The sequence below is a fragment of the Procambarus clarkii genome, chromosome 76 (assembly GCF_040958095.1).
Source record: "Procambarus clarkii isolate CNS0578487 chromosome 76, FALCON_Pclarkii_2.0, whole genome shotgun sequence".
NCBI lineage: Eukaryota > Metazoa > Arthropoda > Malacostraca > Decapoda > Cambaridae > Procambarus > Procambarus clarkii.
The window spans coordinates 21,400,876-21,426,133 of record NC_091225.1 but is presented as its reverse complement, the minus strand read 5'-3'; the positions used below and the strand labels follow the sequence as shown (position 1 = coordinate 21,426,133).

Here is a 25,258-nt window from a genome sequence, read left to right as displayed (position 1 = left end):
ACGACAAAGTCACTGAGGCATTAGAAGAGAAACAGAATGCTGATGTGATATACACGGACTTCGCAAAGGCCTTCGATAAATGTGACCATGGCGTGATAGCACACAAAATGAAGTCAATGGGAATAACCGGTAAAGTAGGACGCTGGATACTCAGTTTTCTGTCAAACAGGACTCAGCGAGTAACTGTCAACCATATAAAATCTAGTCCAAGTGCAGTGAAAAGCTCTGTACCTCAGGGTACAGTCCTTGCACCACTGCTTTTCCTTATTCTCATATCAGATATAGACAAAAATACAAGTCACAGCTTCGTATCATCCTTTGCAGATGACACAAAAATCAGTATGAAAATTACCTCGGCTGAGGACATTGAAAAACTTCAAGCTGATATTAATAAAGTTTTCGACTGGGCATCAGAAAATAACATGATGTTTAACAGTGATAAATTCCAGGTACTCAGGTACGGTAAAAATGAGGACCTTAAACATAATACAGAGTACAAAACACAATCAAATGTACCCATAGTAGGAAAACAGCATGTAAAGGATTTGGGAATAATAATGTCTGACGACCTAACGTTTAAGGAGCATAACCAAGCAAATATTGCGACAGCCAGAAAAATGATAGGATGGATTACGAGAACTTTCAAATCCAGGGATCCCATCACAATGGTTGTACTCTTCAAGGCACTTGTGTTGTCCCGTCTTGAGTACTGCTCAGTACTCACTTCCCCCTTCAAAGCAGGAGAGATTGCTGAAATAGAGGGAATACAGAGAACATATACGGCACGCATAGACGCAATAAAGCACCTAAATTATTGGGATCGTCTCAAAGCCCTCCAAATGTACTCACTAGAAAGAAGACGAGAGAGATATCAAATAATATACACCTGGAAAATACTGGAGGGCCAAGTACCAAATCTACACAGTAAAATAACAACGTACTGGAGTGAACGACATGGAAGAAAATGTAGAATAGAACCAATGAAGAGCAGAGGTGCCATAGGCACAATCAGAGAACACTGTATAAACATCAGAGGTCCGCGGTTGTTCAACGTCCTCCCAGCAAGCATAAGAAATATTGCCGGAACAACCGTGGACATTTTCAAGAGGAAACTAGATTTATTCCTCCAAAGAGTGCCGGACCAACCGGGCTGTGGTGGGTATGTGGGCCTGCGGGCCGCTCCAAGCAACAGCCTGGTGGACCAAACTCTCACAAGTCGAGCCTGGCCTCGGGCCGGGCTTGGGGAGTAGACGAACTCCCAGAACCCCATCAACCAGGTATCAACCAGGAGTGGTTCCATAGGGTTTATAACCCTTTTTGTGAAAAAACATCTGTTTTCAGTCCTACTTGAGAGGACATACTCTCCAACACTATATCTGTGATTGCCCTGTTATCAGTGACTTCAGACCAAATGGTATGAGGTACTGTGAGCTCTGCAATTACTTCATACACTCAGGAATATTGGAAGATATTCTTGTGCTGCACCCAGATTTTGCAACTCGTTCTCGCAAATTCGTAAAGTCAATATTGACTTATTAACTACGTGCATAGGTGATATACTAAACATAATAGATACCCTTAAAAAGATTCATAGAAAACACCGACCTTACCTAACCTTGTTAGTATCTTAAGATAAGCATCTTATTGCTTCGAAATTACAATTATTACTTAACCTATACCTATTATAGGTTAGGTAATAATTGTAATTACGAAGCAATAAGATGCTTATCTTAAGATACTAACAAGGTTAGGTAAGGTCGGTGTTTTCTATGAATCTTTTTAAGGGTATCTATTATGTTAAGTATGTCACCTATGCACATATTTAATAAGTCAATATTGACTTATTAAATTTGCGAGAACGGGTTGAGATTTTGCTAGTGGGGGGCTAAAAGCCTTACATATTTTGTTCTCTCCTGATTCCATGTATGACTTGTCATCCTGTGAGGTGGGGATGTTGGATGAGCTTGTAGCTGGTTTTTTTTATCTACATTGTGTGGTCCTTCATACAGAATAGGGAAGCAGCCATTGCTGTGTATACCTAAGCATGTTATGAAAAATACATTGTTTGAGAGGAGTCTTGTAGAAACTGGTAAGAGTAATTATAATATAATGTTTCCATGATTCAGTGCTTACCTCTTGTGAAAATCGTGAAGTTGTTGTTTAGTCAGAGTTGATTTGTTTTTTTGTATTGAGGCTGGTATTTTCATCCTTGATTCCATGTATGCCTAACCATCCTGTGAGATGGGAGTATTAGATGAACTTACAGCTAGTTTTTTATCTACACAGTGTGTAATCTTTCATATAGAATAGGGTAGCAGCACATTGCTGTGTATACCTAAACTTCTTAATAAAAAAAACTAATAAAGTTTTACATTATAGTTTGTATTATTACCAGTATTATCCTTATTAAATCATGTTGACATATTGTTGATATGTAATAGTCATATTTCTTTTGAATCATTCATTAAATTGTGCATTATTACTCAATTTTTCACTTCTTTGGATATACTGTACAGTACAAAAAGATAGGATCAAAATAAACCAGAAATATTTCTTTCATTATATTTTTTATTTAAATAACTGCATCAATATTTTTATAGCTGACAGGATTTGTTTTACTCACAGGTGCATTATTTGTTAAAAAAAAAACTTTGGTTTATTGTTACACGCAATGCTGCTACATAGCCTTCCCGGCTTGGTGCCTTTTCTTTTGATAATTACTTATTGTTACACACAGCTAAAATGTGTAACAGGAAGAGGTCTTGGACACAAATTTGTTCCATGCTAAATGTAGAGGAATCAGCTGAGCACTTCTCAAATAAAATAAGTTGCCTCAGCTTATATGGTAAATAAAATAAGCATTACTCAAATAAGTAGTTGCCTCACCTCACCGCTCCATAGCCTTCCCGGCTTTGTGCATTATTTTGATAATTATTGTTACACACAGCCAAATTGTGTAACAGGAAGAGGTCTTGGACCTCTGCTTCACCCCTCTCTTTTTTAATGCCATAATAGTCCAGGTTAGATTGCTTAACTAGATTAACTAAATAGATTCACAAATACTCTTGGGTGCAATAAGTGTCAGTGGTGGGCAGGTTCGCTCAATTAACTTGATGCATGCCATCAACGGTCTTTGAGTGCATGCGAGAGGCAGTGAAGAAGGAAAGCAATGAGTGATGATGAGTGAGGGAGGCAATGATCGAGGAATGAAGGGGGCAGTAAAGATGGGAAGGAACTAGTGCCTGAGGAAGGCAGTGACTGGGAGAGCAGGAACCAGTGCACAAAGGAGGTAGTGAGTAAGGGAGAACAGAAACCAGTGCATGAGAGAGGGTGGGAAACACATACATTTTTAGTCATAGAGTTTGTCAGATATTACAGTGTATCAAGATATTAATGTACAATACGTAATAATAACGCTTGTTTTAAAATGTTTTACAGTTATTAGTTTGAAATGTACGTTGGCTAGGTAGGGCGAGTATTACACCTACACTGTGTGCAGATCCATGCATTACCAGCTTTGCTGAACACTTTTTGACGAATTGAGTTGCTCTGCCCTGAAAAGTGTACATTGGAACCGGAGATTGGCAAAAGTAAGGTTGCATTTTACAGAATTTAACTTGACGGAGAACTTTTCAGGAATAACTACATTTTCTATATTGAGGGACTCATGTGCTGTATACTAACCTCAATGAAATGAAATCGAACCATATCCTAGTTATATGTTAAAAGAGAATTCTCATTAATTTCAGGTAGTTGACATAGGATGTGCAGATTTAAAGTTCTTCAGATACCTGCTGAATGTTCCTGGCATACAGGAAATAGTTTTACTTGACAAAGATGCTCATGTGTTAAAGGTGAGTATGTGTATAGTAAATTACAGTACTGGTAAATATTTTTACTTTTAATTTTAAATATTGTACAGTACCAGTACACAATACAGTACAGTGGAACCTCGTGTGATGAGCAGCCCCATCTACGAGCATTTCAGGTAACGAGCAAGCCACTCGCGGACAATTTGTCTCGATTGACGAGCTTCCGCTCGGTTGACAAGAACACCACGTGGTGCGATTCTCGCAAATTCTCGGACAAATTCAATTGTACTTAAAAAGTACAATTGAAAACAGTATAACAAAGCATTTATAATAATTACGTGTACAGTATTATAATTTCATTATAAAATGTCATATGTTTTTTGGGGGTGGAACGGATTAATTTTATTTCCATTACTTTAAATGGGGATGCTCCAGGTATGCTCCTGGTGTCTGTTCTTTCTCTTCTATAAGGTTGTGAGGGCGAGTTCCCTCAACCTGTCTTCATAGCTGACTCAATTCTAGTACTAATCTAATTGCAAAACTTAGAACTTTCTCAAGTTTATTTTTGTGCTTTACATGGTTAGGGTGTTATGCTGGTGTTGCATACTCAAGTAATGGTCCCACATAGGCAATGTGTGTGTATTGACTTGAAAGCCTTCTTTTTTCAATTCTTAACCCTTCCACTGCTCAGGGGTCCTGAGGACATTTACACGCCTGTGTGCAAGAAAAAAAAAAAATTCAAATTTTTTTTTTCGTCTTCTAACATGTTAATTTGTGTCCCATGAGCACGGAAAAAAAAAATCGTAGGTGACATATTTTGGGCGCAATTGACCGAGGAAGTCTGGCAAAAAGTGGGCGTTGACAGAGCGGTCGTCAGAGCCGGTCAGCGTCACCCGCGCTGACAGGTGGGAGTTGCCACAAAGATATTATTACCTAATTGTTTCAATGTCTCCGATTGATTTGTTTCAGTGTCTCCGATGCGTACTAAAATTTCTATATATAAATTTCTATATATAAATTTCTATATAAAAAGTATATATAAAATGTATATATATGCCATGCGCAGTTTAAGGGTTAAATAATAGGGTATGCCAGCACCATTAGAAACTTTAAAAAATACATCAAAAAGTTAAGAAAGAACACCACAAACTAACTCTCATTATAAATGCACTTACGTAATTATTTTCACAGACACTTGTATTGCATTATATGATCAAATGCACTTGGAGGAATAAATAAGGTCAATTTTTTTTTGTAATCTGCCACAAATATTTTTATACAGTACTTTGCTATATTCTATCAACTGTGACATAGTTGTTCAGTATTGGCCGTTTACTTTCATGCTTATATTTAGAGAGGTGGTTTGACAAAAACGGATTAATGTGCACTAATTTATCATAATGTAGATTTGTATAATACTTGTCAGAAGAATAAATTGCATAGGTGCCAATTAAAACATGTGACGTCGTGCCAGTTTTTATAAATAAAGACAGGAGAACTGTGGTTTGTATTTATTCTGTGTAATTGTATTTGTATTCTTTACTTAATTATACAGTGGGCTTTAACCTCTGCAATAAATTATAGAAATCTGTCAATGGGAGTTTTATTAAATTGTCTTTGTTATAGGTAATATTTGAGTTTCTAAATCTTAACTCTGGTGTTTGTTTTCCTATTAGGTTAATGAATATCGCATCAATCCCTTTGCTGCAGACTTTTTAATGTTACGTAGACTGCCTTTGAATGTTAAGGCAGTGTGTGGCGATGCCAGAAATTACGATCCTTTACTTTGTGGGACCCAGGTGATCACCATGATTGAACTGTGAGTTTTAATTGTTTATATTAAATGGCATATTCACACCCTTCTAATTTTGCAGTTATGTGATAGAACCCTCATTAGTGGTTGTTATTGTTGTTATTATTATTATTATTATTATTATTATTATTATTATTATTATTATTATTATTATTATTAATATTATTATTCGCACAAAGAAATTACACTAATGTGATATACTGTGTGTATATATATATATAAATGATAAAATCAATTGGAGCAGTGAGGGTGACTCGAACTAGCGATCACATTTACTGTACACCTTTTACCCCTGTACCTTGACATGGAATAAGTTATGCAACCTTGGGAGGCCATTGAATGCACAGGAAATCTCAAGTCTTCTACCAAAGGCAGTCCAAGTTTTAACTTAAAACCCCTCATGCACTCGGGGTGTAGGTAAAGTAATTCATAAATCAAGTGTATGCTCCAGCTTCAGATACACGAAGAAATTGCACTAATGTGATACACTATATATCAACGGGAAAATCAATTGGAGCAATGAGGTGACTCAATCCAGCGATCAGGGTATTCCCAGCCGTGCACCTTTACTCCATACCCGAACCTCCATATCTGAGGTTCAAGTCACTTCGATGCTCCAGTTAAATTAATTTTCTCATTGATATACTGTATATAACGTTGATGTGATTTCTTTGTGTATCTGAAGCTGGAGCATACGGTTCATGAACTACTTTACCTACACCAGTAGACTTGCAGCAGAGGAGCTCCAGCATATTTCAACAATCCTAAGTATTGTAGTACAGGTTGATGGTAGTGAGTGGTGTCCCAGAGAACATAAAGGTATAGTGCTCTTGAAAAATAGGTGAGATAACAGGAAAGTGCTAAGGGAAGTGAAAAATCGGATGAGAAAAAGTTGCCCTAGTGTTTACAGTGCAGAGAAGAACATTCAAGATGGCCACTGGCAAGGGGAAAAACAAAACAGAGCTTGATTTTGAGGGATTCAATGAAGAAAGCATTGATATTAGTAGTCTACATAACAAGTTGGTAAATTTAGATACTATAGTGAACTCTCATGTAGAAATAATTAGTAAATTGAAAGAAAGTAATGACCATTTGAATAGCAAAGTTTTATGTCTTGAGGGTTTAGTGAAAGACTTGCGCAAGGATAAGAATCAATTGGAAACAAATTGCAAAGCCATGGAAGAAGAAAATAAACTCTTAAAAATAGCTTTGGAAGAAGTTAAAGTAAATTTAAACATAAATGACTACAATAGGTTAGGCAAGGAAATTCAACAGGAGAAACAGCTTTTGTCAGCACAGATGGAGGAAGTTACACAGGGAATAGAACAGTGCAAGAAAGATATGCAACTCACTTATGCACAAGTGGCCAAGGAGAAGGAAAAAATAGAAGAAGCAGTAAAGGAAGTCAAACACTGCAGCAACCAAGATAAAACAAACATTAGGCTAGAAGTGAGGAAAGAATTGGCATCTAACCCGAAGTTGGTGCAAAACACAGTTGATCGGAGTAAGTCCCTGATCATTTTTGGCTGCAAAGAAAAGGCGATAACATCTAGGTCAGAAAGAGCTGTAGAAGAAGCTAAAGTAGTAGATAAAATTGTTGGCCTCGTGGAAGGTCTTACAAACAGAGAGAATGTGTGCGACTACAGGAGAATAGGCAGGTACGTAAAAGGGAAAGATCGACCTTTGAGGATCACCCTAAACGGTGCCAAACAGATGGAAGAAGTACTAAGGAATGCTAGAAAATTGCAAAGGGATGAGGATGGGAAAGGGTGGTCATTAAGACGAGATCTTTCAAAAGAAGATAGAGAGAAGCTGAAACTGAACCTCGCCGAGGCAAAACATTTAAATGAGAGCAGGAATGAAGAAGAAATAAATTCTTTTTTCTACAAAGTGATAGGGGTAGGCAAACCAGTAAAGTGGTACATAAAGGCAAACCAACAAAATCAATAGAGAGAGGGGGAGTGAAGAATAAGGAGAGGGGGAACAAGTTCCTGAAGATTGCATACACCAACATAGATGGAGTGAGATCGAAGATACTGGAGTTAAGTGATGTAATACAGCTGCAGACACCAGACATTGTTGCACTCACGGAGACAAAACTTGAAGATGTAATTTTAAATGAGGTCATATTCCCGAGGGGCTACTCAATTTGGAGACGGGACAGAAAAATTAGGAAAGGCGGTGGCGTTGCTGTGCTGGTAAAAGAACACCTAAAGGTGAAGGAAATAATGACTGCCAATCCACAAGAAGTTGACATAATAGCACTAGAGATCTGCTATGAGGATGATAAACTAATGATGATAAATGCATATAGTCCACCGCCAAGCAGCACATGGTCAAAGGAGGAGCTAGATAGTAAACGTGAAGGTCTTATAACAATAATGAGAGAGATTATAGCGAGAGCGGATAACGATAGATCACGACTGTTGATAGTCGGTGACTTCAACTTGAAATCCATAGACTGGGAAGCACATGAAGCTAAAACAGAAGATTTTTGGACCTGTAAATTTGTAGACCTCATCCTGGAAACATTCTTGTATCAACATGTTAAACAAGCTACGAGGATGAGGGAAGGGGACGTTCCCTCCATGCTAGATTTGATATTTACCAGGAAGGAGGAAGAGATATTTGACATTCAGTACCTTCCTCCCTTGGGTAAAAGTGACCATGTCTTTTTGGGAATAAAGTATGCAATGCGTTATAAGCTGGAAGAAAATAAGGAGGTTGAAGCAGTTGAAAAACCAGACTTCAGGAGAGGACATTATGGTGACCTTAGAAATTTTTTTAGTGAGTATAATTGGACAGACTTGATGCTAGGCAAGGAAGTGAATGAGATGTATGGCAAGTTTTGTGAAATATATGATAAAGGCACAAAAAAATTTATACCAAAACAGAGATGCAGAACTAGGAAACAGGATTGGTTCAATAGAAATTGCGAGAGGGCTAGAGACCGAAAGACACAAAAATGGAATCAATACAGGAAGAGGCCGAACCCCCAAACATACCAGCGATACAAAGATGCGAGAAACAACTACACGGCAGTGAGGAGAGAGGCAGAAAGAAATTTTGAAAAAGGGATTGCGGACAAATGTAAAACAGAACCAGGTCTATTCTATAAATTCATAAACAACAAATTGCAGGTAAAGGATAATATTCAGAGGTTGAAAATGGGAAATAGATTCACGGAAGATGAAAAGGAAATGTGTGAAACACTAAACGAAAAGTTCCAAAGTGTGTTTGTACAAAATGAAATCTTTAGGGAACCAGATACAATAAGAATTCCAGAGAACAACATAGAACACATACAGGTGTCTAGAGACGAAGTGGAAAAAATGCTCAAGGAGCTCGGTAAGAACAAAGCAGCTGGCCCAGATGGCGTTTCACCATGGGTTCTGAGAGAATGTGCATCTGAGCTCAGCATTCCACTTCACCTGATCTTTCAGGCATCCCTGTGTACAGGAATCGTAGCAGACGGGTGGAAACAGGCTAACATAGTTCCAATCTACAAAAGTGGCAGCAGGGAAGACCCCCTCAATTATAGACCTGTATCATTGACAAGTGTAATAGTGAAAGTATTGGAAAAACTAATCAAAACTAAATGGGTAGAACACCTAGAGAGAAATGATATAATATCAGACAGACAGTATGGTTTTCGATCTGGAAGATCCTGTGTATCGAATTTACTGTTTCTATGATCGAGCCACAGAGATATTACAGGAAAGAGATGGTTGGGTTGACTGCATCTATCTGGACCTAAAAAAGGCTTTCGACAGAGTTCCACATAAGAGGTTGTTCTGGAAACTGGAAAATATTGGAGGGGTGACAGGTAAGCTTCTATCATGGATGAAAAATTTTCTGACCGATAGAAAAATGAGGGCAGTAATCAGAGGCAATGTATCAGAATGGAGAAATGTCACAAGTGGAGTACCACAGGGTTCAGTTCTTGCACCAGTGATGTTTATTGTGTACATAAATGATCTACCAGTTGGTATACAGAATTATATGAACATGTTTGCTGATGATGCTAAGATAATAGGAAGGATAAGAAATTTAGATGACTGTCATGCCCTTCAAAAAGACCTGGACAAAATAAGTATATGGAGCACCACTTGGCAAATGGAATTTAATGTTAATAAATGTCATGTTATGGAATGTGGAATAGGAGAACATAGACCCCACACAACCTATATATTATGTGAGAAATCTTTAAAGAATTCTGATAAAGAAAGAGATCTAGGAGTGGTTCTAGATAGAAAACTATCACCTGAGGACCACATAAAGAATATTGTGCAAGGAGCCTATGCTATGCTTTCTAACTTCAGAATTGCATTTAAATACATGGATGGCGATATACTAAAGAAATTGTTCATGACTTTTGTTAGGCCAAAGCTAGAATATGCAGCTGTTGTGTGGTGCCCATATCTTAAGAAGCACATCAACAAACTGGAAAAGGTGCAAAGACATGCTACTAAGTGGCTCCCAGAACTGAAGGGCAAGAGCTACGAGGAGAGGTTAGAAGCATTAAATATGCCAAAACTAGAAGACAGAAGAAAAAGAGGTGATATGATCACTACATACAAAATAGTAACAGGAATTGATAAAATCGACAGGGAAGACTTCCTGAGACCTGGAATTTCAAGAACAAGAGGTCATAGATTTAAACTAGCTAAACACAGATGCCGAAGAAATATAAGAAAATTCACCTTTGCAAATAGAGTGGTAGACGGTTGGAACAAGTTAAGTGAGAAGGTGGTGGAGGCCAAGACCGTCAGTAGTTTCAAAGCGTTATATGACAAAGAGTGCTGGGAAGACGGGACACCACGAGCGTAGCTCTCATCCTGTAACTACACTTAGGTAATTACACTTAGGTAATTACCAGTGTGTTTGGGGATTATATGTAAAAACTTGGACTGGCTTGAGTAGAAGTCTCCAGACTTACTGTGGATTCAGTGGAATTCCAGCTGGGAGTACCGTGATTGATGTTTTGGGTCACCTTAGTGCTATATTTGATTTTCTCTCTTATTAACCAGAACCATTGCTTCGAGTCTGATCTGAATTTGGCTGGAATTTGGGTTTCCAAATAGTTAGCCTTTATGAAGGAAGTCCCTTGTGGTTCCCTAAAGGTACTATCACTGATAGTGTACCATATACTAGATCTATTGGCCTACCGGGGACCTGCGCCAGTACCTGGTCCCCCTCACAGAGGCACAGGATCAGTGACATTTATTCAATGGTGCCACCACTGGGTAAGGCAACCAGAAAGTCAGCGAGACAAACCAGACCACTGCTAGCTTAAGTAGACTGCAGCCTCGAGAACCACCGAAAGAACCTCTCCAACTAAGTAAACAAATGATCAAAATCTCTCCAACTATATAAACAAATTATTAAAATCTCTCTGGCTATGTAAACAAATGATCAAAATCTCTCCAACTATGCAAACAAATGATAAAAATCTCTCCAAGCTAGTGCAAGCTTGTTTGCCCCACCTCCCCTACTCGTATGGGGAGAGGAGTGAGGTAGCTTCCTGTCAGCCTGCTACACAACCTTCAGTTCTACGCTGACGTTAGTGTGTGCCAGGTTGCCTTTCTGTTGCTTGGGCTCCAATCTAGCTGTTTCAGCTATGGGGGTGTTTTTTTTTTTTCCTTGCTGGCATTCCTGTACACTGTGAAGTGTAGCATGAGCTTGGATTTAAGAGTTCTTGTAGCTGTATATGCACAGAGTTGTCTTTCCTGTGTACTCCCTATTGCTACCGTTGCGCTTCAGGGTTTTCTTCCGTGAGGTGTTTGGGGGTCAGTCCCTTAGAGGTTCTCCTTACCCGTGGTGGCTCTTGGCCAGGATGGATCAGTTGTCTTGGGATTTCCTGCCTTTACTCGGGTTAAGAGTGACATTGGCTGGCTTGGGGCACACTGGGTATTCGCAGAGTGGTTGGTCAATCCTTTCCCTCTTTTTGGGGTTTGGATTTTCCTGGTAGGCCTCCTTTCCTTGCCCCTTTCAAGTCATCTAGGATTAGGTGTTCTCCAGCATGGTTTCTCAGGTCCAGAACTGGGCCTTATCAGGGGCCCCCCAATTTATCATGGGCTTTTGACTCATCAGGGAGCTGCTGATAAATAAACAAAAAGGTTTTCCTGTACCACGCTGATCAATAAAAAAAAGTATTCCACTACTACCACCAGGGCACCAGCGGAGCATGCACCGGAGCGTCACCCAGTAAGGATCCTAAATATGGAGAAGGGGCTTCTTCCCATGAAGTCGTGTCATCATGAGTTCACACCCAAACTGAGCAACAAGGACTTACCCAATCTCTTCTTATTTTGGGTGATCATCCTTTTTACATCATCCATTCTTGGGTTCACGTCTCGCTCCAAGACCGGCCCACCCCCCATGCCAAGGACTTTCCAATCTATTTCACCCCAAAAAATTCTTAGACCATTAAAATCAGCTTTTTGAAAATCTGGCACTTTAACAGAATTTTCTCCTACAAATCTATTCCATTCTATGCTAAATCTGATTTCTTTGTGATCACTGTTCCCTAGCTCACTTCCTATTTCGATATCATTAATTTGTTGTAATCCCTGTTAACACTAAGTCTAAAATATTATTTTCACGCATTGGTTGCTTAAGAAAGCAATACTGTAGTCATTTAATTCTAGAAAATCTTCTGCTTCATTATTTCCTGTTCTGTTAAACCAATTTATTCCACTAAAATTAAAGTCTCCCATGACACATGGGTAACTAAAGTCATCTGTTTGACCTAGATGCTCTAAATATTTTATCCCATAGATGCTCTGCTTCCATTCTGTCTAAGTTTGGTGGCCTGTATATAACTCCTATTATAAGATTTTTAGCTTTTTCATTTAATTCTACCCAAATAGTTTGTATGTGTAGCTCAGTTTTGATTCCCTCTTTGAAACTACATTTCAAATTTTCCCTAACATATAAGGCTACTCCCCCTCCATGTCTAACATATGAAATACCTGTGTGAAATAGTCTAATTCCGTTTCAGCTAATAGTTCGATGTTTACTGTACTACATTCATCCATGTTTCTGTAAGTGCAATAATATCTATTGTTACTGTGCAGACAAAAGCATTTAAATGGTTTATTTTGTTTCTTAGACTACTACTGTTCATGTAATATACCTTAAGTGTATTGTTATTTTGAGACCCTTCTCTTTCCCTATTCATTTTGCCATTTTTTCCTCTCACCAATGCATACTTTTATTGCTTCCTTTCTCCATATCAATTCCCATACCACCATTTACTAACAGTTTAATCCCAAACAAACCTTCAACCACCAGTTCCACTTGAGTTGGCAACAGCAACAACCCCAGTCCTAGATAAAAGCACCCCATCTCTAGCATGCATGTCATTCCTTCCATTGAAGTGTTCCCAGTTATCAATGAATGATATTGCATTTGATTTACAATATTTGTCCAGTTGGCAATTAACGTCAAGTGCCCTGGACAACCATTCATTTCCAACTCCCTTTCTTGGAAGAATGCCACTTATGATCAAGATTGCTCCCTTGCCCCTAACTAATTCTATGGCTGTCTTAAACCTCTGTATCAGTGCCTCACTCCTAACTAGTCCTACATCATTTCCACCTGCACTGATTTAAACAATGGGTTTGTTCCCATTTCCAGCCATAATATCATTCATGTTGTTTACTATACCACCAATTCCTGCTCCTGGATAGGAAACCCCTTAACCTATTTCCCCTATCTATGGCACAAAAAGCTCTATCCAGATACCTCACCTGGGAATCTCCCACAACCAAAATTTGCTTACCTGCTTCCTTTACTTTGTGAGCACCTTTTAGGGGCCTGCACTCCCTTCGTTGCCTTGCCCTTCGAGCGAACTGTAGTCTTCTGTTCACCTAGCAGCAAATAGGTACCTGGGAGTTAGACAGCTGCTATGGGCTGCTTCCTGGAGGTGTGTAAGAAAAAAAAAAGAGGCCTGGTCGAGGACTGGGCCGCGGGGACGCTATGCCTCGAAATCATCTCAAGATAACCTCAAGATATACCCAGAAAAGAGCATTTCATTACATTAAGCACTTGATTTTTTTTTCCTTTCTGAATCAACTCAACTTACTATAATTACCTTGTAGTTACCTTGTGTTTATATAAACTATGTAATATAGTGCAGTGTTAATAATGGTATTTTAGACTTGTGTAATAACGTACTAATAAATTGTTACAATTTGTCCTCTCAGAATTGAACACATGAAGGTATCAGAGCTGCCTGAGCTGGTCAGATGTGTGTTCAAAGACATAAGCCCTAAACTGGTAATCATAACAACACCTAATGCTGACTTCAACAAGTTTATCCCTGACCACATTCCAGGGTCTTTCAGGCATTGGGATCACAAGTTTGAATGGACTGCAGAGGAATTTCATCAGTGGTAAGCTCATTAGGATACTCATTTGAGTTTTGTTATGTATGTGTACACCACAAAGGTGATAAATGGACTATAAAGATAAATGGTTTAACCATGAAAGATGTAGAGTTGAATGTGTAACTACTCACTAACTCAAATCTATGAGAAACTCGGCCAAAATAATAATTAATAATTAATTTTGTTGGGGATAGGCAGCCTGTGTATGTATGTTTACCCAAGGTTGAACTACTGACCTTCTCCAGGATGCAACTCCACAACAGATGTCTTAACTACCAGGGGCCAGATTCTCGAAGCAGTTACGCAAGCACTTACGAACCTGTCCATCTTTTCTCAATCTTTGGCGGCTTTGTTTACAATTATTAAACAGTTAATGAGCTCCGAAGTACCAGGTGACTGTTTATAACAATAACAACAGTTGATTGGGAAGTTTTCATGCTTGTAAACTGTTTAATAAATGTAACCAAAGCCGTCAAAGATGGAGGAAAGATGTACACATTCGTAAGTACTTGCATAACTGCTTCGTGAATCTAGCCCCAGGTACCTATTTAGTGTTAGGTGAAAGAAAACATGCCCAACCATTTCTGCTCTGCTTGGAATCGAACCTAGGATCTTTGATTGTCAGTCGAGAATGATGAAATAAATAAGAAACTTTAATAATTTATTAATGATAGTAACTTAAAAGATCCTGAGAGTCATTAAGACACTGTACAAGGTTCAGATATCCTAATGCAGGTAACGATGTTTCCAACGCAGAGCACACAGCTGCTCGTTTGGTGCATCCACACATCATGCAACAGGACTTCGTGTTGCTTTGGAATACTAACATGTAGAAAATTATTCATATTCAAGATTTATTGACCAGGGGCCAGATTCACGAAGCAGTTACGCAAGTACTTACGAACCTGAACATCTTTCCTCAATCTTTGACGGCTTTGTTTACAATTATTAAACAGTTGATGAGTTCCGAATCACCAGGAGGCTGTTTATAACAATAACAACAGTTGATTGGGAAGTTTTCATGTTTCTAAAGTGTTTAATGAATGTAACCAAAGCCGCCAAAGATTGAAGAAAGATGTACACGTTCGTAAGTACTTGCGTAACTGCTTCATGAATCTGGCCCCTGGATTCTGAGAATAATAGTAATGTTTTGTCTTAGTGGTAGTGGTGTGCGTAGTATATCGGGTGCCACTTTGCTTCATCAAGCACCGAGCATGTGGTGCTGTGCTCTGCCTGGATCACTGGTTATGAGATTATCACACCCTCCAGAATGGCTTAGTGGTTTGTAATAGTGCATAAACTTGTACATATTTAGATGTAATGTGTGTGAGTGTGTGCATGGTATGATAATAGCAAAACTATTATTTTTATTGTTCTAATATTATATTGTGGTGTGCATCTTAATAACATGAATATATCTGTACCTACAGATGTTCTTCATATTCTGTGATACATATAACATGATTGAAAGCACAGTGCATTATTACACTCAAAAAACCATGATAAAATCATAACAAATATTAGTAAAATATATTCAAGGCATGAAGTTACAACTTGGTGCAAAATATGCAGGGCTAAGCTGAGCTTGGATCATTGGTTACCAGATTATTACATTCTCCAGAACTGCTTAGGTGTTCGTAATTAAGCATTAAAATGTAGATAGTTAAATATAATGTGTGTATATAGTATTATAGAAAAAGTGTGTTTTATTATTCAAAGAATATATTATGCACAGTGACACATATTTGTGTGTATCAATGGAGTTGTCCAGATTGGAGTTGTACTTGGACAAGGTGATCATTCTGGCTTCTTTCTGGCCAGCTCAGCCTGGTTTATGGATCTTCGGGCCTGGTGTCTAAACCCAGGCATTTTTCTGCAACTCTGCCTCTTTCAGCAAATTTGCTCAGCTACATACCTTGCTAGATTAACCTTCCCTTCTGCTCTAGCCGTCTAGTTTGATGCGGGTCTTTTACCATTTGTATGGTGAGCAAGTGGTCGGGTCATTGGTGTCCCACTTGTGTGTCTTTCAGGTGGCAGTAAAATACTGCCTGGTCATCACTTTGCCTCTTTCTGTTCCTTCGTCGGCTTTCTTCACTGTTGATTCCACAGATTTTTCAGTGGAACAGCATCTTCTGCCTACTAATGTCATATCTTATCATTCAGCATTGACTGAACGGGAAGCTACTGAGGAGTCCCTCCCAGAAATAGGTTTGAATGTAATAAAACTTCCATTCCTGATAGGTCCCCCAGATACCAATGTTTTCTTGGTAAGGATGACAATAATTGTCCCCAGCTCCTTGTACCTCTGTGACCAGAGCCCAGAGACCAGGTCTCTGATCTCTGGTCTGGTAGGCCAAACAGGACTCCTGTGGCTGGCATGATTCAGTAGTGGGGAACCATCTCAGCGCAATAGCTTTAGGGAAAACCAGAGCTACCAGAAAGAGGCATTTCATTACATTCAGCACTAGTTTTTAGTATATTGTACTTGTCTTTTTTAATTTTAGATGCCTTATTTAACAGAAGTGTTTGAAACGAGATTTTGTACAGTAACTGTTGGAAAAGAAATAGCCTAAAATGCAGATAGATGGAGCTTATTTTATATTTCTACTCAGAATTTGTTTTTTCATTTACAGGTGCCAAGAAATTGTGCAGAATAATAGTGGTTATTACCTGGAGCTGTCTGGGTGTGGATTGGGACCTGAAAACACCTATTGCACACAGATGGCAGTCTTTGTACAGTCCTCATTAGGCCAAGAGAATTTATTGCCTTGCTTCATAAAGGAAGATGTGGCTTTTGATACTTTTTACCATAAGTCTGTGTGTACAGAAGAGATCTCAGAAAGTGCAGCTATTTCTGATGTATCTAAGAATTCATTCACTATAATATCTGAATTTGACTACCCACTTGACACACGTACCCAAGAAGAACAAGACAGAGATCACACATTAGCTAGATTCCATACTCTGAAGGCCTATCTTTACTCTAGGGAACAGAGTCTATGTCTTGACAGGGAAGGAAATACAGAAGTGGTCATGAGAGGAGAGAGAACAGAAGATACAAGGCAATGTAAAGCAGAAAGAAAGAAGCTAGCAGATATAGAACAAAGGAAGAAAAAAGAGGATATTTTGGAAAGGAATATTAAAAATGACTTTGAAACCACAAATTTCGACCTAGATGAACTTCCTCTAGGGACCCTCTCCTTGAAGAGTCAACTTCCAGAAACAACACCCTGTTCAGGAGATGGTGAGCTGATATATTTTGCAACGGAACATGTTGAGAGTGAAGAAGCAATTGATTGGAATAAGGGAACTGATCATGAATTTTTTTTCTTTATAATAAATGACAAATATGCTGTCATTCCAGGAAAATCGCTCTCAGCATGGGTGAATAATTCTTCAGACCATAACATATCAAACAATTTTATCAGGTACAGTTAAATGTAATGCTGGATAAGAGTTTATAATATATTTTGTTTTGCAATTGAAGTTGTTAGAGGGTGTTGAGAGTACAGTACTGTTAATATAAGGACAAAGTTTTAATTTAAGAGATACATGTACAGTAATTGCATGTGTATACTGTGCCAATTATGTTCATGTGGTTTTCACAACTCTATATCGGTATAATGAAGTATATAAGGTCAGTCATTCATCATTTGATCATCATAATAAAGGGCCATTGGTCCATGTGAGGCCAATATGCTTTATATGAACTGCCTCGCATGGGCCAATAGGCCTTCTGTAGTTCCTTTATTATTATCTTCAAATGATGATTGATTCACCTGGTATACTGTACTTCATTACAACCTTAAGGAGTTGTGAAAACCATATGAATGTAATTGGTATGTATATCGTGTAATTATAATGGGATTTTATACATATTCCTTCATACATTCATATCAGTAAAAATGATTGACTAGACATTTAACATCATGAAATGTCGGGCTCATGGTATTGAGTGCTGGTGACTGCAGGCATTGACGATGACAGATGGGTGGGGTGGGCTGCCACAAGCAGAACTTGTTCAGTGCATGAACCCTACTAGAATGCAGATACTCTATTAGGTTTATTTACACTTCTGTATATTTTTCATCCAAATTAGTCATTCTATAAGGAAAAAATATATTTATATATTTTTGTGCACATAGGCAAGTATGGGTTTAAATCGAATGCCAAACATTGAGGGTTAAGTATAAATCATAAAAATAAGTAATACATACATACACGTAATATATAAGTTATAATATCTACCAAATGCATTATGATCAGCTCACGTGAAATAAAACATAGAAAGTCAAGACAGTACAGTAATTAAAAATGAGGATCTTTAGACAGTATGTCTCTAGAAGAGGACAGCATACCCATATGATCACACTTTATAATCTTCTAAAATCTAGTTGTATATTTTCAGTTTAGCAGTTGAAGACGAGTGTTTCGAGGTAATTGCTGATGGTGAGAACTGGCAGGTAAAGATACAACTTTGGGAAGAATCGGATTATTCTGCAGGTGAAAACAAGTATGATGAAGACTCTGCTGAAGACGTGAATGAAAATGATGAGTATGGATGTTATACTGATGATGAGCAAAGCAGCAATATGGACAAGTTTGATTGTGAATGCAATGACAATGTTGAAACTCCATTCAATTTTAGAGATGAAGACTGGGACTGGGATAGGGCAGGATTAGCAGCAGATGTTAATGAAGATGAAAATTGGAATTAGATGACAAAGGGGGTAAAATAAATTTATACAATTCCAAGAAATGGATTTGTGTGTACATAATGGTATCATTCCAGGTAATATGACTGGAAAAGTTACTTTGAATCACTATGTAAAAGTATCCTTATACGTATCAAGCTCGTAACTTCTTAAGATAATAGTTATTTACACAAAGGTCAAATCCAAATTTTTCATCGAATCATTATTTGAACAAAAATCCAAGACTTAAATCCCATTGCTGTTAACTCGAGCTATTGAAGCTTGCGTCTTCACTGTTTTCCCAAAATGAATTTTGTTGTGTATTAACTGCAAGACATATTACTGCAGGTGAAGTATTTTTCATATTTATATTTTACTGTAGATTCTCAGGAAATCTACAATAATATATGTACATTACTGTAGATTTACAATATTCATACATTACTGTAAGAAATCATTACATTACTCAAGAAATCAAAATGACTTTCAATTTATGTTAGTATTGTAGATCAGTTATTAATGGGAATAAATCCAACAGGAGTGTTGATGAGGGTTCGAACATGAGCGCTGGGTGTTTCCAGTCACGCTCTAGTCGACTGCATCACGACACGGTAAATGTCGACTGTGGGAAGAAATGTCTAGTCGACTGCACTGCGACATGGTAAACCATGTCGTGGTGTAGTCGACTAGAGCGCCTCTGGGAACACCCAGTGCATAGGTTCGAACCCTCATCAAGGCTCCTGTTGGATTTGTTCACTGATATATCATGTTAATGTTATGTCTCTGTGTAGTTATTTATGTATTATTGTATCAGGAAGTTTTCTTTATAAATTATGATCTATAGCATTATCACAGCAATTTGTAATGTATGTGGGAATTAATTAAAAAGGTCAGACCATAAAGCAGTTTGTGGGTACAGTAGTGGGAAAGAAATTGTTGTACAGGGTGTTAATGCAATGACTAAGTTTCTAAATTATTCTTTATCATGTCAGAATTATTTGTCTTCATGATTGAAGTTTATTCAGTTCCATCTTTAGTAGAATATTGTAATTACAGATACCTAAGTGTAGTTACTGGATGAGAACTATGCTTGTGATGTTTCGTCTTCCCATTACTTTTTATCATATGACACTTTGAAACTAATGATGGTTTTGGCCTTCACTTCCTTTTCACTTAACTTATTTCAACCATTTACTGCTCTGTTCGCAAATTTTCTTGTATTTTTTCGGCACCTATGTTTCCTTATTCTGAATCCATGACCTCTTGTTTTATAGTTACAGGTTTCAAAAATTCTTCTTTGTCAATTTTGATGATTCCTGTTACCATTTTGTACATAATGATCATATTGCCTTTTTTTTTTTCCTTCCATGCTTAATGCCTCCAAACTCTCCTCATAGTTCATGTTTTTAAGCTCCTGGAGGCATTTAGTAGCATGCCTTTATTCCATTTCTTATTTATTTATTTGCTTCTTGCGATATTAGCCTTCGCTACTGCATATACCAGTACTAATTTTGATCTCACAAATTGCGTGAACTGTTTTTCAATATTTCTACATCCACATATTTAAGCATGGTTCTGAAATCTGCCATGATCTGGCAGATTTCAATGCAAATTATTGAAAAATAAAACAAAACAGTACTTATGCAAAACAGCATAGGCACTGCTTACAGTCCCCCTTCATGTAGTCGTCTGGTGATAGTTTACTATTCAGAACTGTTACTCGTTCTCTTTCATTGTCATTGGTTTTTAATATCTTTTAACGTAATTTATCTGTTCTCTCCTATTCTGCATTCCATTATGTGACATACTGTATATTGAATTTCATCTGCCATGTGTTGCTCCACTCACTCATTGTATCTAGATCATTTTGGAGGGCAATACAGTCTTCCAAATCCCCGAATTTCCCTAACAAATTCAAGGATCATCTACATACATGTTCATGTAATTCCTATGGTAGATCATTTATATTGTTAATAAACATTACTGGTGCAAAAACTGAACCTTAAGGTACTCTGCTAAAGACATTTTTCTAGTCAGATACATTGCCAATCACTGCTTGCTTTTGTCTATCTGTAAAAAATTTCTCATCCAATTTACTTCCAGTATGGGTGTAGTCAGTCCCATTTTTTATGTGCTTATTTTATCAGGGGACGCCGCGGGGACGCTAAGCCCCGGAAGCACCTCAAGGTAACCTCAAGGTAGGTAACATTTAAGGGTAATTGGAAAGATTAATGTTTACAATTGTCCTGTACTGCAGCTAGTAATTGTATATTGCACAGGATACTAAACAATGACAAATATACAACCCTTCAAATTGTATGCTTCTGAATTGAGAATAATTTTTCTTTGTTTAAGAATGAATTTATTAATTATTTTTAGTTCTTGTTGTTAGGATGCTGTTTGGCATTATGCCAATACTAGAGGATAATAATAGTTAATCTTGGGATCTGAATATATTGTGTTTGCCAGATTTTTAAATATGGCAAAAATCAACCCTTTAATTAAGCCTGTTAATTGAAAATTAAATAAATATCCTAGTTACTCTTGAATTATTAAGGTTTCAAGGTTACTTATACAGTACCAAGATTAACTAATTCATAATTTGAAGTGCTTTGCAATTTCATCCAGGTCAGATTAATTGATTTTGTGCAATTAAGTCACATTATTAACACGGTTGAGGAATCCAGTTCTATTCCTGAAAAGGATAGAAATGGTTGGGCACATTTTCTTTCATCTCTAGCAGTAATTAGGTACCCAGGAGTTAGGCACCTACTGTGGAGGATGCATCCTGGGGAAGATCAGTAGTGCGATCTTGGGAAGACCTCGATGCAGGTCTAAAGTACTGCATATGCAGTGTATATGTAGGCGTCCTGTCCCCAACAAAACTAATTACAGTATAAATTATTATACTGTATAATACTGTATTTTACCTTGTGCCTTATTTTTTAGGTCAGAATAACAAGTATATTTTCTTTCATCACTAGTCTTCTCTGGGAAGGACCCCTATGTATTTCTTCGAATCTAACTCCGATTCCACCAAGCATCTCAGACCCTTCCATTGCTTACCAGAATCCGGCTTTCTATTAGGTGAGGGGAGTGCAAGGATCAAAGGTCAACCATAAAACTGATGAAACCAACCAAAATACATAGGCACAACAAAACTAGTGACTGCTTGAAGGAAATTAGGCACCCACTAGGTCAACAAAGAAAATAATTGTTGCTATGGGTTGAATACCCTGATTGATTTGCTTGACTTCCACTAGGTGACAGGCCAGGTCACTTGAGATCTCCGCTATCTTGTTCCTCATTCTTTTACTTCATATCAGTTCAACACCGCTGTCCCCCTCTGCAAGACCCATTGACAACTCAATTTCAGCTAAGTGGATTTGGCTTTTACTTAAACATTTTGCACACATTCTTGCACAGGCTCCCATGTGGCTGGTTCCACCCAAGAGTCCAAGCCTTCTCACTAGTTATCCCGGCTGGGTTTTTTTTTCCCTGGGGCTTCACCTCTTCTTGGGGTTTGCCAGTGCATTCTGCTTCATTGGTTCATTGGCTCTCTACTGTTCATTTGTGTACGAGGTATGCCAAAGTAAACTCGTTTCTTTTTTTTTTTTTACTGTGGTGTTATCTTTTCTGTCCTGGCTCTTCTTGATTTGCTGATTGCTGGCTACACAGTAATCACTCAAAATTAGGATCATATTGGGCAGATTCCTATGAGGTATTCATTTATGCAAGTTTCATGGAAATTAGAGCTGAGCAGTTCATGTACTATCTCGACATCAAATTTGGCCTTGGTGGTGACACCCTTACTAGTGTTTAGTGTGTGTGTGTGGGGTGGGGGGGTGAAGGGGGGTGTCCTAGCTTTCTAAAATTGTATTTGGTGTTCTTTGACCTCCACCACTTGGGTTGGATGGTAAAGCAACGGTCTCGCTTCATGCAGGTTGGCATTCAATCCCCGACTGTCCTAGTAGTTGGGCACCATTCCTTCCCCCGTCCCGTCCCAAATCCTTATCCTGACCCCTTCCAGTGCTATATAGTTGTTTTGGCTTGGCGGTTCCCCTGATAATTCCCTTCCAGCCAGGAGACACTTATGATCTCGGTCCTGTTTTGCTCACTTAGCCCTAACCCCAACAGTGAGATATGCTTGTTGTCTCTCACATATATTGTTCCAAACATCTTCATTCTTTGGTTTGGGCCTTCCTCTCCTGCTGGTCTTCACCCATGAATTTGCTGTCTCCTCCTCCTTTGGAAAAGTTGATATCCTTTAATGAGGTGCTGTTGTGAGCAAGCTCGGGAAGCTACTGAGGAGTCCCTCCCAGAATGTAATAAAACCTCCATTTCTGATAGTTTCCCCTTGTAGCTCCTCATCCTGTTCCCTCAGGTGACCTAGGCTACCATCTAGTGGTGGTCAGGTACATCAAAGTCAGGGTATTTTTCCTGACTGATTTACCCTATTTATCAGGGTATTTACCATCCACGGGTTATGATATGTTGGGCTGCGTCTTGATGTGCTGACACCTGGTGGTCTCAGAATTAAGCTTTGGAGATGCTGGTGGCCCACAAAAAATAAGTTTAATTACATTTACTACCTCATTTTTTATTCTCTTTCTCCAAAGCAATATATGCAGTTATAAAATTTAAGTTCCAAATTATTTTCAATAAAAATCATACATCATTGGCTCATATGAAACTGTACTGTACAGTACAGGTACTTCAGGTTCTGTGATTTAATTTTATGATGACAAATATTTTATGTTAAGGGAAATGTACAATTTTACATTATATTTATTGAAAAGAGGAAAATGTACAATTTTATATTTTATTTATTGAAAAGAAAAAAATGTAACATTTTATATGTTATTTATTGAAAAGAGCTAAAATATTTTGTGGTAAATTTAATTAACCCTTTGTAATAAAAATGAAACAAATACACAAGGAAATCACTAATATATCACAGAAAAAATCAGTTGGAAAAATGCAGGGGGAATTCGAACCCTTGATTTGGGTACAGGTACTTTTAAACCACGCATTCTCCACTTAACTATGACATGGTGAAAGTTACATATCCTGGGATTCCACTGAATTCAGAGGTCTTTTTCTTTTTCTCCTAATTAAATACTGTAGTATGGTTAGCTTCAAAATTGTCAATAGTTATTCTATTGTTACGAAGCGTCATAATGAACATTGTTAACTTGGCGCCAAGAAGGGAATAAGAGATCACCCTAACCCAGAAAAGGCAGCCACCAGGAGGACAGGCGAGACCAAACAATCAACAAGGTAAACAAATCCTAGAAAATGAGATTGAACAACATAGGGGGGACACCTGGTTCAACCTTGACGACGAGTGGACACCTGGACACCTCCGTCTGGGAGCCGCCGGATCGTGCTGTTTCGCAATTTTGGATTTTGATACTACCGTTTGGCATTCCTATTCAACGGTCTGGATTGTTATGACGCCTGGGACACATCGCCCTGAGTCACAGGATAATTGATAGACTTTGAACGTTTTCTGGATGGTTCTTCAGGCAGGGTGACGGTGTCCGGCGCCGGCTTGGCCGAGAGATGACAGGAATTGGTGAGCTCATGGTGTGCCCTCAGCCGTGATGGGCGGCTGCCTTATGCTCTGCCCGGGGGGCATTGGATTACTTGCGTTTTAGTTGGGGTCGAGTTTTTGGTTTTGCTACTCAGTTTTCTATGTAAGGCGGGGCTGGTGCTTGCCTCCCTATTGTTGTTGATTTATGGGCGACGACGATCGTGGCATCGGATGCGCCCCGGCGTACTCGGTAAGGGTTAATCGCGAAGCCCGGAAAGGTGAAACGCCAAGCCAAATCGCGAAACAAATGACGCCAATCACTGGAAACTAATATGCCATGCGGCAAAGAAACTCAGACAGGCAGATGACTGGGGAGCTACAGGAGTCCCTCAGGGTGACAAGCACCGGCCTCGCCCCACACAGAGAACACCAGGTAGCAAAACCAAACTCGGCCCCCAACTAAAACGCAGAAAGTCATCCAGCGTCTTCCAACAGAGCAGAAGTCGGCCGCCCACCACGACTGAGGGCACACCAGGAGCCCACCAAGACCCGCCAACCCCCGGCACCTCTCGGCCAAGCCGGCCTCCGAACACCGTCACCCCGCCGGGAAAACCAGCCAGAACACGCCAAAAAAAAAAAGTCTATCAACAATCCCGTGACCCAAGGCGATATGTGCGCCAGGCGTCGTACAATTGGACCGTTGAATAGGGATGCCAAACGGCAGTAGCAAAGCCAAAACGCGAAAACAGAACGTGATCAGACGGTTCCCAGGCGGAGGAGGTGTCCAGAAGTCCACTCGTCGTCAAGGTTGAACCAGGAGTCCTTTGCCTCCCTAAGGGGACTCTTGGGGCTCTCCAATCATCTGCCCATCTGTGTGTTTATTTGCCGCGAGGGACATTTGTTTCCGCTGATAAGCAACATTCGTTTCGCGATTAACCCTTCACGGGTATCCGATCCCATGTCGCCCCTAAACAACATCATCAATGGTACTTTCCGTGGGTAGAAGGGGT

At 38.8% G+C, this 25,258-nt stretch overlaps 1 protein-coding gene across 2 annotated transcripts in view; it reads left to right on the top strand.

Moving 5' to 3' along the window:
- LOC123771473 (uncharacterized) overlaps positions 1–23,600 on the top strand; it is a 31,919-nt gene extending 8,319 nt beyond the window's left edge. Inside the window, exons 4-9 of one of the 2 annotated variants that reach the window (XM_045764027.2) lie at positions 3,750–3,854; positions 5,489–5,631; positions 13,836–14,024; positions 16,652–17,262; positions 17,383–17,446; positions 18,427–23,600. In XM_045764027.2, coding sequence (XP_045619983.2) covers positions 3,750–3,854; positions 5,489–5,631; positions 13,836–14,024; positions 16,652–17,262; positions 17,383–17,446; positions 18,427–18,736 — 1,422 coding nt within the window. In that variant the 3' untranslated portion in view covers positions 18,737–23,600. Of the gene's footprint in view, positions 1–3,749; positions 3,855–5,488; positions 5,632–13,835; positions 14,025–16,651; positions 17,447–18,426 lie in introns of both variants that reach the window. The other variant, XM_045764026.2, reaches the window with a different exon arrangement.
- Positions 23,601–25,258: the final 1,658 nt, after the last annotated feature.